The sequence below is a fragment of the Melopsittacus undulatus genome, chromosome 9, assembly GCF_012275295.1.
Source record: "Melopsittacus undulatus isolate bMelUnd1 chromosome 9, bMelUnd1.mat.Z, whole genome shotgun sequence".
Classification (NCBI taxonomy): domain Eukaryota; kingdom Metazoa; phylum Chordata; class Aves; order Psittaciformes; family Psittaculidae; genus Melopsittacus; species Melopsittacus undulatus.
Window position 1 is genome coordinate 37,477,036 of NC_047535.1, and position 15,066 is coordinate 37,492,101.

General features: G+C 61.6%; 3 protein-coding genes across 4 annotated transcripts in view; 1 reads left to right on the forward strand and 2 right to left on the reverse strand.

Moving 5' to 3' along the window:
* Nucleotides 1–115: 115 nt before the first annotated feature.
* CYB561D2 (cytochrome b561 family member D2) lies at nt 116–2,078 on the forward strand. Of its 2 annotated transcripts, XM_005141602.3 has the most exons (3): nt 116–277; nt 357–394; nt 539–2,078. In XM_005141602.3, the coding sequence occupies exons 1-3, from the start codon at nt 151–153 to the stop codon at nt 1,040–1,042; spliced, it is 669 nt and encodes a 222-aa protein (XP_005141659.3). In that variant the 5' UTR covers nt 116–150; the 3' UTR covers nt 1,043–2,078. The 2 variants fall into 2 exon arrangements, with proteins under 2 accessions (XP_005141659.3, XP_030898200.2); XM_031042340.2 differs by having other exon boundaries at nt 357–2,078.
* On the reverse strand, nt 2,075–5,098 carry TMEM115 (transmembrane protein 115). Its single transcript, XM_005141601.3, has 2 exons — nt 4,076–5,098; nt 2,075–3,454 (listed from the first exon to the last, which is right to left on the reverse strand). The coding sequence occupies exons 1-2, from the start codon at nt 4,927–4,929 to the stop codon at nt 3,256–3,258; spliced, it is 1,053 nt and encodes a 350-aa protein (XP_005141658.1). The 5' UTR covers nt 4,930–5,098; the 3' UTR covers nt 2,075–3,255.
* A 1,502-nt stretch (nt 5,099–6,600) lies between these two features.
* The window catches only part of CACNA2D2 (calcium voltage-gated channel auxiliary subunit alpha2delta 2), a 206,819-nt gene continuing 198,353 nt past the window's right edge, over nt 6,601–15,066 (reverse strand). The window contains exons 23-38 of the mRNA XM_034066070.1: nt 14,814–14,874; nt 12,298–12,395; nt 12,004–12,094; nt 11,804–11,866; nt 11,580–11,683; nt 11,408–11,506; nt 11,222–11,316; nt 10,950–10,997; nt 10,535–10,606; nt 10,213–10,365; nt 9,667–9,719; nt 9,528–9,583; nt 9,280–9,403; nt 8,524–8,633; nt 8,220–8,308; nt 6,601–7,794 (exon numbers count right to left, since the gene is read on the reverse strand). Coding sequence (XP_033921961.1) covers nt 7,666–7,794; nt 8,220–8,308; nt 8,524–8,633; nt 9,280–9,403; nt 9,528–9,583; nt 9,667–9,719; nt 10,213–10,365; nt 10,535–10,606; nt 10,950–10,997; nt 11,222–11,316; nt 11,408–11,506; nt 11,580–11,683; nt 11,804–11,866; nt 12,004–12,094; nt 12,298–12,395; nt 14,814–14,874 — 1,445 coding nt within the window. The 3' untranslated portion in view covers nt 6,601–7,665. The remainder of the gene's footprint in view (nt 7,795–8,219; nt 8,309–8,523; nt 8,634–9,279; nt 9,404–9,527; nt 9,584–9,666; nt 9,720–10,212; nt 10,366–10,534; nt 10,607–10,949; nt 10,998–11,221; nt 11,317–11,407; nt 11,507–11,579; nt 11,684–11,803; nt 11,867–12,003; nt 12,095–12,297; nt 12,396–14,813; nt 14,875–15,066) is intronic.

Below are 15,066 nucleotides of genomic sequence, written 5' to 3' on the forward strand. Positions count from 1 at the left end.
CGGCCGCGCCGGTGTGGGCGTGCCCTGCCCTGAGTGACTGCACCGACCACCAATCAGCGGCGCTGGCCAGCGGACGGACAGCTCCCCTCACCCAATCGCGTTGCGAGGCGTGGCTCGGCGGCGGCTGCAGCAGGTTCCCCCCCGGCCGCCATGGCCCTGACGGCCGAGACCGAGTCCCGGTTGTACCGGTCTCTACGGGCCGCCGCGGGCGCCGCCGCGCACCTCGTGGCGCTGGGCTTCCCTACCGGCGTGGCCGTGCTGGCGAGGCCCGGATCCAGTGAGTGCGGGGCGGGCGTGGGGCCGGGCAGGGCGGGCGGGCCGCGGCTCCCCTCAGCTCAGCATCCCTTCCCTTGCAGGCCTCTTCTCCTGGCACCCGCTGCTCATGGCCCTCGCGGTAAGTCCGCCGTCCGGTTACCGGCCCCGCTGCTCCCTGCCCATGGGCACATCCCCCGGCACGGAGGCTGAGCCCACATCTGCCTTGGTGGGTGGTGGGAGGCTGAGCCCTGGGAGACGCCGACCCCTGCCCTCTGTGTCCCAGTTCTCGTTCCTGATGACGGAAGCGCTGCTGATGTTCTCCCCGGAGACCTCGGTGCTCCGCTCCTTCTCCCGCAAGGTCAAGGTGCGGGCGCACTGGGCCCTGCAGCTGCTCGCCCTCGTCTGCGCGCTGCTGGGGCTGGGCATCATCACCTACAACAAGCACCTGAACGGCAAGGCGCACTTCGTGACCTGGCACGGGCTGACGGGGCTGCTGACCGTGCTGTACACCGGCGGGCAGTGCGCGGGGGGTGTGCTCCTGCTCTACCCCAAGCTCCTCAAGAACTGGACGCTGGCCAAGCTCAAGCTGTACCATGCGACCTCGGGGCTGGTGGGCTACCTGCTGGGCTGTGCCAGCCTGATGCTGGGCATGTGCTCCCTGTGGTTCACCACCTCAGTGACCAGCGTCTCCTGGTACCTGGCCATGCTGTGTCCCCTTCTCACCAGCCTGGTCATCATGAACCAGGTGAGCAACGCTTACCTGTACCGCAAACGGAGCCAGCACTGAGGGCCTGACACAGCTGAACTTCCCCTGTGTGAGCCAGCAAGGTCAGGGCTCCCCCTCGCACCCCCCGTGGGGGTCCCCTGCTCTCATAGGGTCTCCTCAGATCTCGATTTCTGCCTACTCGTCTCCTGTCCTGGATCATCTGTAGTGTCTTGTCCCCAGGGAGCAGCTACAACGTGCATGACACCAAGCAGGCAGGAGCTGCCCTCCTCATGCCTGCCTTGGTGAGGATGCTTCCCAACACAAATGAAGCTGCTGGTCCCTGTGGCAGCTTGGTGCTCACTTCTGGGAACTGTAGGATTCACTCAGGATTCGTGCTCCTGTTCCCTTCCTACCCAGGGCTGCTTTGGAGCAGGCAGGACATGAGCCGTTGTGTGCTGGTGAGGAGGGCAGGGAGTCCCTGCTCATGCAGGGGGCTGCAGGGGCACCACACTGCCTCTCCTGCCATGGGGGCAGCTTGGCTAGTAAAAGCACAGGTACAGTTGTGGCTTCAGCCACAGGAAGGCTGAAGCAAAGTGGCAGTGCCCATGCCAGATGCAATGGACAGCAGCATTGTCCAACCCCACAGCACAGCCCCACACAGGGACTTGGGAGCTCCCCAGGACCGGTGCAGTAAGCCCAGCCTGGCAGCTACAGATCCACGCACAAGTCCTTCCTGCAGGCTGGGAAAGCAAAGCTTCAACCTGTCAGGAAGTGGAGTCATTACATAAAGCAAATTCCCATGCCAGGCTGCAAAGGAGCAGGTTTGTCCCTCTGAGGGGCACAGGGAACAGTGGGAGCATGGGGGAGCAGGGCTCAGCACAGACCTGGGGACAAGCCCTGGAGCCAGCCTACAAAACAGGCCCCAGGAAGGCAGAAAGGAACATCCTCCCCTTGCCAGCACAGCAGCCTGCCTTCAGCCCACCCGACATTGGGGATCCTTCTGCTCCTCAGCACGTACCCTGCTCCCAGCAGGGCTGGAGAGCTGGGAGCAGCGCCCAGGCTGGAACATTCCTCTGTATCCAGAGCTTTTATTCAATAAAGATTTCAGGCAGCTACAGTTCAACAAGCCCTCTTTACTGCTGAGAGGGGGGTGTGTGTAATTCTGGGTGCAGGCAGACATCCCCCCCTGCACACTTCTCACCTCCTGCTTACAAAGGGTCTTTCCCAACCTGCTGGTTGGCTCCCTCCTCAGGCTCCTGCAGGGAGCCCCCAAGGGCTGCTCCGTGCCTGCCCCATGCCCTGCCCGCGCTGCTGCAGGAGCCGGCTCTTTGAAAGAACTCTTTATTGATACCGAAACGTCTGTGGTTTTCCCAGTTGACAAAACCTCGTGTGGTCCTTTAGAAAAATAATCCCACGCTATCAACCCGTGCCCCAGGCTGGGGAGCGCCCGGGGGTGCAGGGGCTGTGAGGAGGCTGTCGAGGGGAGAGATCCTCTCCATCCAGAGAAAAGAACAAAAAAGCCCATCAACACAGAGGAAGGGAAAGAGAAGGGAGCCCATACTCTACCTGCAGGACAGAAAACCTGCTGCTAAGGAAGCAGCGAGAGCCCCACTGTAAAAATTAATTCCAGCTTCTAGTGTAATCTGACATGGATTAACCAGAGAGCAGCCAAGGGCACTGGTGCCTCGTGGGGCTTTGTGAGTGACAGAGGGAGGAGGAGAGAACCCCACCGTGAGGGGCTGGGTGTCTTCTGCCCCATGGCCTGTCCCCAGCCTGGCAAACCACTGACCTCCTGCCTGGGCCGGAGGAAGCTCCCCACAGGAAAGGGATTCAGAAGAGAAACCCACCAGCCTTCCCATTCCCTCGGGTAGGGACAAAACTACCTTCAGAATGGAGGAAGTAAGTGTGGAGCACTCTGGCCAGCCCCAGGCGCGGAGGAGAAGCGAGGAATCACTGCCGACTTCACTCCCGCATGGGTAAGCAGTGGCCTGGGGCAGGGATCAGCACCATGTCCCCTCCCAGAGCAGCCCCACTGCTGGTGCTGACGTCCACAGGCTGCCCTGTGCAGAGGAGAGCAGCTCGAGCATCCAGTCCTTGTGGTGGTGGCAGCGTCGTTGTCCTGCGTGCCCGGTGCTGGCTGCGAGCAGCAGCTAAGCATTGGAATGAGGTAGCCCCTGCCTCTGCTGCGGGAGGAGTCCCCGCACCCACCGAGCATCCCGGCGGTGGGGGGCACGACGGGGGTCAGCAGCTCTCCAACAGAGACCGGGCTGGGAAGGGGGCAGCGTGTCAGCCGGTCACAGCTGTGACGGGGCATCCTGGAAGGTGATGAGGTTGGACTCCTGGCTGGAGCTCTTCCCAGCTGCGCTGGGGTCAGGCAGCCCTGGGCTCTCAGCCTTGACTGTCACTTCCTCCTCATCATCCTCCATGCTGGGCCAGGCTGACTGGTCCTCCACGCGCTTCAGCCTCTCGTTCAGGGCCTTCAGGGCCAGCTGCCTGCAGGTAAGGGCAGACAAGCAGGTTACCTTGGGTCAGGTGGGTATGGCAGCTTTGCTTCTGGCTCTGGCTCCTTCCCAGCAGGGGAGGGTGGACTCAGCAGCACTGGAGGTGTCCCAGTGCACATGGGACTGCCCCACAGAAACGCTCCCAGACTACACATGCAGGGTTTTGATGCCACGTGGAGCACTCGGAAGCTGTCAGATGGCACACAGCCGCTCCGGAACAGGGGAAAAACAGAGCAGGGGAAAGCCGATTGCCAATGCCTGGTCTAAACCTTCCTGCTGGCAGCCGGATGCTGGATGTGTGGGAGGGCCGGGGCATGGGACTGACTCACACCTCCTCCTGTGCCAGGATGAACGGCTGCAGGGCTGCCACGAGCAGGGGCCACCACCTCCCATACCCTTTCCTCCTGCAGGGACCCCAAACCCCACCCGCCCCTTTTCCAGGATCCCCCTGCTCCTCTCCTGCACTTCCACCACACCCTGAAATGGTCCCTACCACCTCCATAGCACGGAGGTCAGCCCGCACCCTGATCTTCCCACTCCTCCTCATTTAGACCTTAAACCTGACCCTCCCTGCCCATAAACACGACCCCCCGGGAAGCAGGGCAAGTGGTACCTTCTCCTCTCGGCGTCCTGGGGGTCTGTCCCTGGCAGGCTGATGGTGATGGACGACGGGGCACCCACATCATAGCGTTTGACTGTCTTGCGGCAGACCTTCACCTTCACCAGGATGCCGTGAACCAGGTTGGCCACCAGACCCACCACGGGCTGCAGGATCTCGGGGAAGAAAGTGGCGAAGGCGAAGTGGTCGGACATGTCTCCGCGGCCTCTACTGTGCCGCTGGTAGAAGCGGAGATAGACCCAGCTGGAGAGGAGCCCGAAGCCGTACGAGGCCAGTACATTGCTCTCGACGAGCGCAGCGAGCCGCAGCAGAGCCAGGAGAAGGAGCAGGAGCATGGGGACAGCCTTCATCCTGACCTGGGGCACCTTCAGCACCGTGCTGTCCCCCATCGTCTGCTTGAGGGCCACCAGGACCCCCCCGAGGAAGCCCAGCCCGCCGTGGATGCGGACGGCGAACAGGTAAGCGAGGTGGAAGGAGGCCACGTAGGTGAGGAAGTAGGCGAGAGCCGCCAGGAGCCCCACAGACACGTTCACCACAGCGAAGAACACGAGCAGCTCCAGCGCTCCCCACAGCGGCTCCAGCAGCCGCCCGGCCGCCCCCAGCGTGGCCAGGCTGGCCGCCAGGCCCCAGGCTCGCTGCTCCACCAGCCCGTGGGTCAGCAGCGTCCAGACCCAGAAGTTGGGGGGCAGGAGGTACCCGGGGGTCACCCCCAGCCCGTAGGCCGTGTCCACGCCGAAGGACAGCAGGTACAGCAGGAGAGCGGCGGCGCTCAGCGACTTCACCACCACACTGGTGCCGGCCAGCGCCGCCAGGAAGTGCTGCCGGGCCACGGGCAGGTACCGCCGCATCTTCGGGCCCCACAGCGGAGCGGGGCTGCCCCGCGGGGGCTGCAGCGCCCGGGGCTCCCCCCGCCGGGCCCCGCTCACCCCCGGACCAGGCCCGGCCCGGGCCCTGCCGCCGCCGCCGCCGCCTTCGGGCCGCGCCGGAGCCCGCTGCGAGCCTAGGCCGGGCGCGGACAAACAGCGGCGATGCGCATGCGCGGGGTGGGGAAGGGGAGGGGATGGGGAAGAGGAAGGGCTAAGGGGGGCGCGGGGCATGATGGGAGTTGTAGTGCGGGCACGGCGGGGGACACACGGACATGGAACACACGGACATGGGAACACATGGACATGGGGACACACCGACATGGGACACACGGACGTGGGGACACACGGACACGGGGACTCACGGAAATGGGACGCACGGACATGGGACACACGGATATGGGGACACACGGACACGGGGACACACGGACACGGCGGGGGACACACGGACACGGAGACACACGGATATGGGGACACACGGACACGGGGACACACGGACACGGGGACACACGGACATGGAGACGCACGGACATGGGGACAGGGACTCAAAGGGGGCACAGACAAAGCAGAAGGATGGGGGCACACAGTGATGCGGTCGTGGACATGGGATCAGAAAGCCGGGGTGGGGAGGACACTGATAGGGGTGGGCTGCGCATGGGGGGGCACTTGGGGACACTGACACAGGATGGATGTGGGGTCACGGACACAAGAACACGGGTGTGGGGGCACAGGGATGCAGGGAAGGGATCACACAGCAGTGTGTGAGCCTGCTCCCTGCCTGCTCCCTGCCTGTGTCCTGCCCATTGGCTCCGGGTGCAGGCAAGCTTGAGGCACCAGCCCCCGATGTCCGCCTGTCCCCCCCGCCCCGTGCCCACGTACCCGGGCAATGATGCAGCCACCGCCTGTGAAGTGAAAATATGAACATTATTTAATAACGGAGTCTCTGTAATAAACCATTTGAAAATATTTTACAAGGAGTCACACACACGATATTTTACAAATCGTCTTTTTGGGTTTTTGAAGGTTTCTGACTCTTCTGTACAAAAAAGAACCCAAAAATGAAACCCAAAGAAATGAAAAATAAAGAAAATCAATTAAAACCCCAATGCTTTTGAATGAGCAGAGAGAAGCTTCCAGGTGGGGAATGGGGCAGGATGCGACCCCGGAGGGACCGGGGAGGCGCGGGGTCACGCTGCCCCTTTGTCTCATTGGTTTTTAACTTAAAATAGACTATATATGTATATATTTATAGGTATGTATAGTGGTGGTTTCTGGCAGAGCACCTAACTAGACTACAGAAGTACACACACTCCCGGTAACACAGAGCCATCTGTTCAAACACGGTTCCCAGAGACAGTAACCAAACACACACTGAAAAAGCTACAAGCAGAATGACCATTAATTAACCCCAGCACTAATTAGCGCCTGGCACCCTCCCCAGCCCCGCGCCGAGGGGGGCTCCCCTGGCCTGGTTGATGGGGTGGCTCTGAGCAGGGCTCCCGGAGCACTGCTGGGAGCAATGGGGGGCAATGGGTGGTGGGTACGGCCCCCCCTGCAATGCGGCACCATTAGGGGTTTCACTGCTGGGCACCCTGCACCAGCCCCCACAGCCCCACATCACCTCTCCTGGTTGGGGTGCCATAAGATGCTTTGGGTGCCATGGCTGAGCAGCTGCTCCATCTGCCTCTTTGGCACCCAGCGTTTTGGCTGGGGCACAACACCCTCACCCGAGTGCCCTGGTGTGAACCCCAGCACCCCGGACACCCCAATGCTGGGTGCCCATAGCCAGGACTGTAGCAGCACCCAGGGAGCAGCCCCACTCTGGTGGCCCAAGGGACGGGCAGGGGGGCCTGGCATGTCCCTTGTGGGGACATGTAGCACCTCCTGCTCCGCTTCTCACCATGGGGTACATGGCGCAACCTGCTTGGGGACACATGGCACGTCCCCCTCTGGCACAAGCGCCATGCTCCCCTGGGCACTGTGGTTTCTTTGGCAGGGGGGCTGCTCAGGGCCGGGCGGGTTTCACAGTGATCTGCAGAACGGAAAAGAAACAAAACACACTTTCCCCTCCTTTTCACCCCAAAAGCTGTGCCCAAGAACACAAGAGTGCGGCTGAGCCGGGGGCAGGCACCGGGGCTCCATCCTGCCCTGGCACAGGACATGGCCGCTGCCCCCCCATTCCATCCCTGCCTGCATCCGCAGGGGTGCTGGAGCCCCCGGCTGCCCTGGGGGGCTGGTACCCGCTGGAACAAACAATACTGACCCGCACAGTCAAGTCCTTTTCTCTTTTTTTTTTTTGTTTTGTTTGTTTTTTTGTTTGTTTTTTTCCTTTTTTCCTCTTTTTTTTTTGTGTTTTCGCACGTGTCCTCACTGCTGACACCGAACACGGCCGGTCTCCAGGCGAACAAATGTGGAAACTGATGTAGAAAGATCGGCTTTAAAACCTTCAGGCTAAAAAAACAGGCGAAGTGATGGGGGCCACGGGCACCGCCGCCGCCTTCCGAGTCCGAGCGGCCGGGGGGGGCCAGGACACCCCGGTACCGACCTCGGTACCGACCCCGGTACCGACCCCGTCCCCGCTCCGCCGGGGGACGGCCCCTGCCCGAGCCCCGGCTCTTCTTTGGCTGCGGCCGATGGGGAGCGCGGGGCGGCACCGGGCAGGGGAAGGGGATGGAGATGGAGCTTGAACCGAAACAGAGCGGGCGGAGAGGGGCCGGGGGGCTAAAGGCAGGCGGCCGAGGGCAGCGGGTGCCGGCTGGAGCTGGAGTAGAGGAGCAGCAGCTGCAGGGAGAGCAGGACCCCCAGGGAGGGGGCGAAGGAAGCCCCTCGGCCGCAGTCTGAGGTATCTTCCTGGGTGGGGGGCAAAGGGAGAGGGGCTGTGGGGCATCCCCAGCGGTGCCTCGGCACCCCAGGGCACCCTCCGACCCCTGATGTACCCCCTGCAGCGGGACCCACGGCTCTGCCCCCCCGGGGAACACCCCATGGTGCTGCTCTCCCTGGTACTCCCATGGCTCTGTTCCCCCCAGGAGGGTACCCCAAGACATTGCTCTGCTAGGGACTCCCCATGGCTCTCATCTCCCCAGGGGGCACCCCAAGGCCCTTGACCCTACCTCCCTTCCTCACCCCAGGCTCTGAAACCTCATCAGGGGGTCCCTCCACAGCACTGTACCCTTGGGATCCCCCCATGGCTCTGTTGCACCCACCCCAGGGGGTACCCATTGCCCCCATTCCTCCCAAGCTCCCCCCAACTCTGCCCCCCCCTGCACCCCACATACTGTTGCATTGTAGTCGAAGCAGATGTGGGGGCCTTTCCGGTAGCGGGGCCTGTCCACCAGCTCACACTGGTTTGGGTCCCTCGGGGGGGCTTTGCAGGTCAAGGAAACCACCAGGGACAGGGCAGTGGGGGCCCATGGGGCGCCCCCATGGCCATCCCGACCCTACAGCCACAGGCTGGCTCCTTCCACCCCAGCCAGACCTCACAGCTCCTGGCCCCCCTGCCATGCCCCACAGATCCTGCCTGTCCCCCCACTGCTCTGCCACCATGTCCCAGTGGAACACAGCCAGGACACCAAAGGATACCTCTTACCTCTGCCTGCAGCAGCTTGACGGACTCACACTGGCTGCAGAGGGGCTTGTCGGCCACCACGAAGAGCAGGTTGGTGTTGGCCAACCTCTGTGCATGGAAGAGCCTGGGGGTGCAGCAGGGACCCCACTGACCCTGTGCCCTGATCCCTCCCTGGCCTACGGTGCCAGCCCTGCTGGTGGGTGGCTCTAGGGAAGGTGTCCCCATCCCCAATCTAATCCCCATCCTCATCCCCATCCCCAATGTCATCCCCATCTCCAGCCTCATCTCCAGTCTCACCCGTCCTCATCCCCACCCTCAACCTTATCACCATTCCCAACCTCATCCCTGTCCTCATCTCTATCCCCAATGTCATCCCCATCTCCAGCCTCATCTCCAGTCTCACCCGTCCTCATCCCCACCCTCAACCTTATCACCATTCCCAACCTCATCCCTGTCCTCATCTCTATCCCCATCCTCCCTCTCTCAACCCCTCTCCCAGTCCCCATGCCAAGGGGCTGCCCAGAAAACCAGCACAGATGGGTTTTCAGAGCTCAGTCCCACTTGGAGGGGCCTTGAGGATGTCATCATCTCACAGCCCATGGGGACACTACCATTGCTCTGTCCTCCCTGTTTGAGTACCACAGCCCCCCTGAGCACTGCACAGCATCTCCCATTGCCCCATGCAGGTGGCTGCCTGGGGGTCCTGGCAAAGGCAGCCTGGGGGTGTCCCCAACCCTGCTCAGGTGATGGGACAATGGGGACGGACCCACCTGGAGCAGTTGCCGCAGTCGATGATGGCGTTGTAGGTGGCGTTGACGGTGCTGAAGTAGTACTGGGTCTGCTTCATGATGCAGCTCGTCTCCCTGGCCTCCATGCTGTCCCCTGCCACCTCCTCTGCGCCAGCACAGCACCGTGGGCCGGGGGACACGGAACCCCAACACAGACCCCAACACAGACCCCAACACAGACCCCAACCACATCCCCTTACACCTCAGACCACGGCTCTGCAGGGACTCACCCGTCTGGAACCAGCTGCTGTAGGTGAGGCCATACAGGAACTGCTGGAACAGGGACCTGTGGGAGGACAGCGCAGCCCCATCAGCTGCCCCAGCCCCACCAGTGCCACCCCACAGTAGAGGGGATGCTGCAGGACTCACCAGGCTGCAGCCGAGGTCCACCAGGCAAGGCTCAGGAGATCAGCCACGGTTGGCTGCAGGCAGAACCAGGGAATCAAACAGGTTGGAAAAGCCCTTTAAGCTCATCCAGTCCAACCATTTCCCAGCACTGCCAAGGCCAACACTGCCCCATGGCACTGAGGCCCTCGTGTACACGGTGTGTGAACACTTGCAGGGATGGTGCCTGCAGCCCTGCCCTGGGCAGTTGTTCCAATGCCTGAGCACCCTCTGGGTAAAGAAATTGTTCCTAATATCCAATCTAAACCTCCCTGGTGCAGCTTGAGGCCGTTCCCTCTTGTCCTATCTCATTACATGCAGGTAGAGCCCACCCCCTCCTGGCTCCATCCTCCTATCAAGCAGTTGTAGAGAGCAATAAGGTCCCCACTGACCCTTCTCTTCTCCAGATGAAACAGTTCCTCATCAGACTTGTTTGAGAGGGGCAGTGAGCCAGCAGATCCCACATGGGGTGCTGTGAACACATTCATGGTCCCCAAGCTCCTGGAAGCCACCATCCCCATGGGTGCTCACCACAAAGACACCACGGGGCGCAGCGCCTGTGTTGCTCTGGGCCTCGGGAGCACAGACCGACTGGAAGTCATAGGACTCTTTGCGGGCGTAGAAGGAGTTATTATAGAGGGCAGACATCAGGTTGGCATCCACCTCGCTGAAGAACTTGCCCACCTGGGATGAGGACACCGAGTTTGCACCCAAGCCATGGGTGCACCTTGCCATGGGTCTCCCCTGGTGGGCACTTGAGTGGGGCTTTGTCACAGCACCCGTGATGTTCAAAGGCCTCAGCTCCGCACTGGCATCCCATGCCCAGGAGAGCTGCTCTGTGAGCACTACTCACCTGGTACCAGTGGTCCTCCTGGTTGGAGAGCACCAGGAAGCCCCCATCGTCAATGAGGACACAGATGAGGTCCTGGGGAAGAAGGGCAGCATCACCCAACCCTGGCCATGCCTAGGGCAAGGCAGGACAGGCAGGGCAAGGGGTGATGGGCAGGCAGGCAGGAGGTCAGTGCTGTGTGCCCAAGCCTGGGGGCTGTTCGGGAGCATCTTGGTACCAGGAACACCCACACTGTGTGCAGGGAGTGGGAATCACCACCCATCTGGCAGGTTCAACATCCACCTTGAGAGGGCTCCCTGGTCCAGGATGGATGCACTGCCCCAGACAGCACAGGCAGGGCAGGCAGGGGACAGGGAGCCCTCCCAGCCACCCTCTGCTCCCTGCCTGCTGTCCCCCACTGTCACCAACAACAACCCACCTTGTTGTTGGCCTCACAGTCCATCTCGCAGCTGGTCAAGGGGTCGCACTGTCAACCACAAACAGGGCAGGGGGACAGGTTAGCAGGACACGTGGGGTGGTGTCCCCAGGACAGGGTAAAGGTGCCCCCATACAGTTTAACAGGCAGGGCTGTGTGGGACACACAAGCCCAGCAGGACCACAGGCACCAGCAGTGCTCCCCAGCAAGCACAGCTCATTCCCTGATCCCTGTCCATGTCCCCAGCCCCACACAGTGCCCCAAGGGACACGTACCCTGCGGGTGCCCAGTTGGTCACGGTCTGTCCGGTTGCTCGCCAGCACTTTGAACTTCTCAGCCCAGGCCTCCAGGTCCAGCTTCACCCCCACCACTGGGGCAGCAGGGAGATGGGGTGAGCCCCAGCATGGGGGGACTGATGGGGACCCCCAGCCTGGTGTGGGGGCACCCAGCTCCCTGCCTACCTGCTGGTTTCAGTGTCTTGCCCCCGATGCTGAGCTCCACGGCGGTGCTCACCAGGATCCCGATGGTGTTGTTCTCCAGGTCCAGCTCCCGGTAGCCGGCTGTAGAGGGCAGGGGACATGTGGGGCCAGTAGCAGCCAGTGCCACCCCCTGCTGCCCTGACCTGGCACCCACCATCTCTGTAGGGCGGCTTGAAGATGTAACCCTTGTTGTCCAGGCTCCTCCGGTAGAAACTGGCATTGAAGGGCTCTGGTTCCTCTTCCCAGTCCTCTGCAGCCCTAGGGGAAAGCAGTCACAGCCATGACTGCCCCTGCCTCTGGTCCCACCAGAGATGGCCCCATAGCAGCACACATGTCACTGCTTGGGGATGAACATGCACTGAACCCCCACACACTCACTTGTTAGGGAAGACGCGGGTGATGCCCCCATCGGTGGCTGCGAAGACAGCCAGGAGGCTGTACCTGTAAGGAGAGGGGCCAGGCACACCAGGCATCAGTGGGGTTTTGCTCTGCCCCATTCCCCATCCCCATATTCCATCCCAATCCTGCTCTGTCCCCAGCCAGTGCTGCCTGAGCCAGGCCACCTCGCCTCCACATACGTGTTGAGGTCCTGGTCCTTCCAGACCCGATCCACCAACTGCTGCGTGATGCCCGTGTCCAGGATCAGGTTGTGCAGGAGGAAGTTGTCACCTTGGGATGAAGACAGAGAGGAGGAGGCAGTGAGGGCAGGCCCCATGGAGGCCACCTGCACCCCTTGCCTTGCCCCAGCACTCACTCTGCAGCTCCTGGGCCCCCAACCCCAGCATAGTTCACCCCTGCCCCATCTCCCTCTTCACCCCAGTCCCTCCCAGTGCCCCCATCCAGCCCCCCACCAGCCATCCCTGGCTACTCACACTGCTTGGAGTCTGGGGTCACCTTTTCCATGAGGGCAATAAAGTTTTCCAGGAACTCGGTGTTGTTATCCGACAAGTCGAGGTCTTTGCAATACTCTCTGGGGTTTGGGGACAAGGTTTGTGGTTCGCGAGGATGGAAAAGGCAAGGTCAGTTCTCCCCCAGGACAGCAGGGTGGGTGCTGGTGGTGCTGCCAGCACCCAGGCTTGCTGGGGGACACGATGGTGGTGATGTACCACCACTCCTGTGAGTGTCACCCTGCCAGGCAGGCGGCTGTGGGCATCTCTGCTGCCTGCAGTGCCAGCAGCTCAGCCACCATCGTGTCCATCACTGCCATGGGCACCGAGGTGCCGTCACCTCTGCCAGGGCCAGGCTTGATGGATCCCAGTTAGCACGGAGTAGTACAACCCTGAGCCCAGCTCTCCCCATACTGGTGGGGCTACTGGTGGGACTGGGTGACTCTGCCACCGTACTTACCTGTGGGACCCTAGGGAGCGGGGGCTGCGCTGTGGGTGCCAGGGGGGCTTTGCCTGGGGAGCCCCCATGGCTGTGCTGGTGGCACCAAGCAGGTACTTGACAGCCATACCTGCACCCTTTGTGTAGGTGCTGGGTGAGACCCACCAGAGGAGGTGGGTGCTCGCCCGTGGGCATCAGTGGCCCTGAGCCCCTCTTGGGACAGGCACCATGGATGGTGCCACATCCGTGCCCCAGCCCTGCTGATGTGGGGATGGCTGTAACCCTGTCAGTCACCGTAAGGCTCTAATGGGATGGCACAGGTCAGTGTGAGCCTCTCAGCCCCAGTGGTGTGGCTGCAGGCAGTGCCGAGGGGCAGGGCTCCCCCTGCTCATGTCCCCTCTGCCAGCTCCTGACTGCCATAAAACCTCATTAAGAGGACAAATGCTGCAGCAGGGGTGGCTGGAGCCTGCCCATGGGGCAGCTGGAAGAGCTGGGACACCCTGGTCAGCCCATGGGGAGCAGCCACCTAAAGGTCTACCCGACACGCACGGATACAGGTACTCACACACCCATGGGGACATATGGTTTCTGAAAACGTCCACAGCTCATGGCATGGCAGATCATACAGTCGCCCTGGTGCCACCCCACACTGCGGGGCCTCCCTGCTGCAGGAAGGTGCTCACAGCGGGGTCTGAAGGGCTCATCCCCATTTTCAACGCCTGCTTTTCCCTCTGGCTGCCCCAGGCTGGACACTGACCCCATCACTGTAGCCTCAGTGGGGCAGTCAGGGGGCAGACCCACTCCTTGAGCCTTGCACATCACCTCTATCTATTTTCTTACTAACAGGGTTTTCTGTTTCTCATTAACACTCTGCTTTGGCTCCCACGTTTTCTGGGTCTCACCCCTACTACTCCATGCATCACCCAGGGACCAGGTCTCTCCAGAAAGCCAGGGCTGCACAATAACTATGGTTTGGGCTGGTTCACCCCAAACTGGTGTGAGTGATCCTGCTGTAGGCAGCTGGCACAGCCTTGATCTGCTGCAGTCCCTAAGAACTGCAAGGACAAACCACCTCCTAATGGGGCGTTTAGCTGTTATAATGACATGGGTGATTAGCTGGTAATGTTAACTAGGGCTGGTCAGAGGTTGCACTGCAGTGCCAGGAAGGGCAGGGTGCCAGTAGAGCCATGGGGCTCTCTGCTCCAGCTGAGCAATGGCCCTTTGTCCCCGGACAGGTGGCTTCTGGAGCATGAGTGTGATGGGGAACGGCTGAGGGACCTGGGGGGGGTTCATCTGGAGAGGAGAAGGCTCAGGGGGAACATTATTGCTCCCTACAAGTGCGTGACAGGAGGATGGAGCCAGGAGGGGCTGGGCTCTGCTCCCAAGGAACAAGGGATGGGACAAGAGGAACTGGCCTCGAGCTGCACCAGGGCAGGTTTAGATGGAGCTGAGGAACAATTCCTGCCCCAGAGGGTGCTCAGCATTGGAACAGGCTGCCCAGGGCAGGGCTGCAGGCACCATCCCTGCAAGGGTTCACACCCCATGGAGATGAGGCCTCAGTGCCGTGGGTTAGTGGTGCCCTTGGCAGTGCTGGGTAAAGGTTGGACTTGTTGGCTTTAAAGGGCTTTTCCAACCTGGTTTATTCTGTGATCCTAGGACTGGGCAGTGGCACAGCCCAGGGGGAGACAATGTCTGTGCCTGCTCACAGCCGGCAGCCTCCCCAAAGCCCTGGGCACCCCAAATTTGACCCAAACCCCACCTTCCTCCTCCCTACCCCTGCAGCCAGCACGACTGTATGATGGGGGGACTTTCAGAAACTATACCTATATATGCACGTGCAGGGGCTGGGCCCTACCGGGTGCATATATACGGTGCTGGATGCAACCGGGTGGCGGAGCGGGGCCGGGGTCCCGGCGGCAGCCCCCTCGGCCGAGCGGGCACACAACACACAGAGCGACAGGGGGGACAAGGCACGATGGGGTGAGGATGGGGGGCGATGGTTGGGGGGCAGCAGTGGGGCCGGGGCGGATGCACACCTCGGCAAGCGCACACGCAAAGCTACCTGGGAGCAATGAACACATGTCCCTCCGACTCAAAGCTGTCGGGCAGCAGGTATTCAAAATCTGCAACAGAAAGGGAAGGTTATCCTGCGGGGACCAGGACCGGGATAGTGGGGCCAGGAGGGAGAGAGACGGACAGAGAGAGAGGGGAGGGAATAACAACAGAAAGTAAAAGGCATTTGCTGCTCTTGGTAACAAGAGAGGAAGGAAAAGGCCGTTCTGCTGTTGCTGGCACCGCACGGGAAGGAAAGTTAC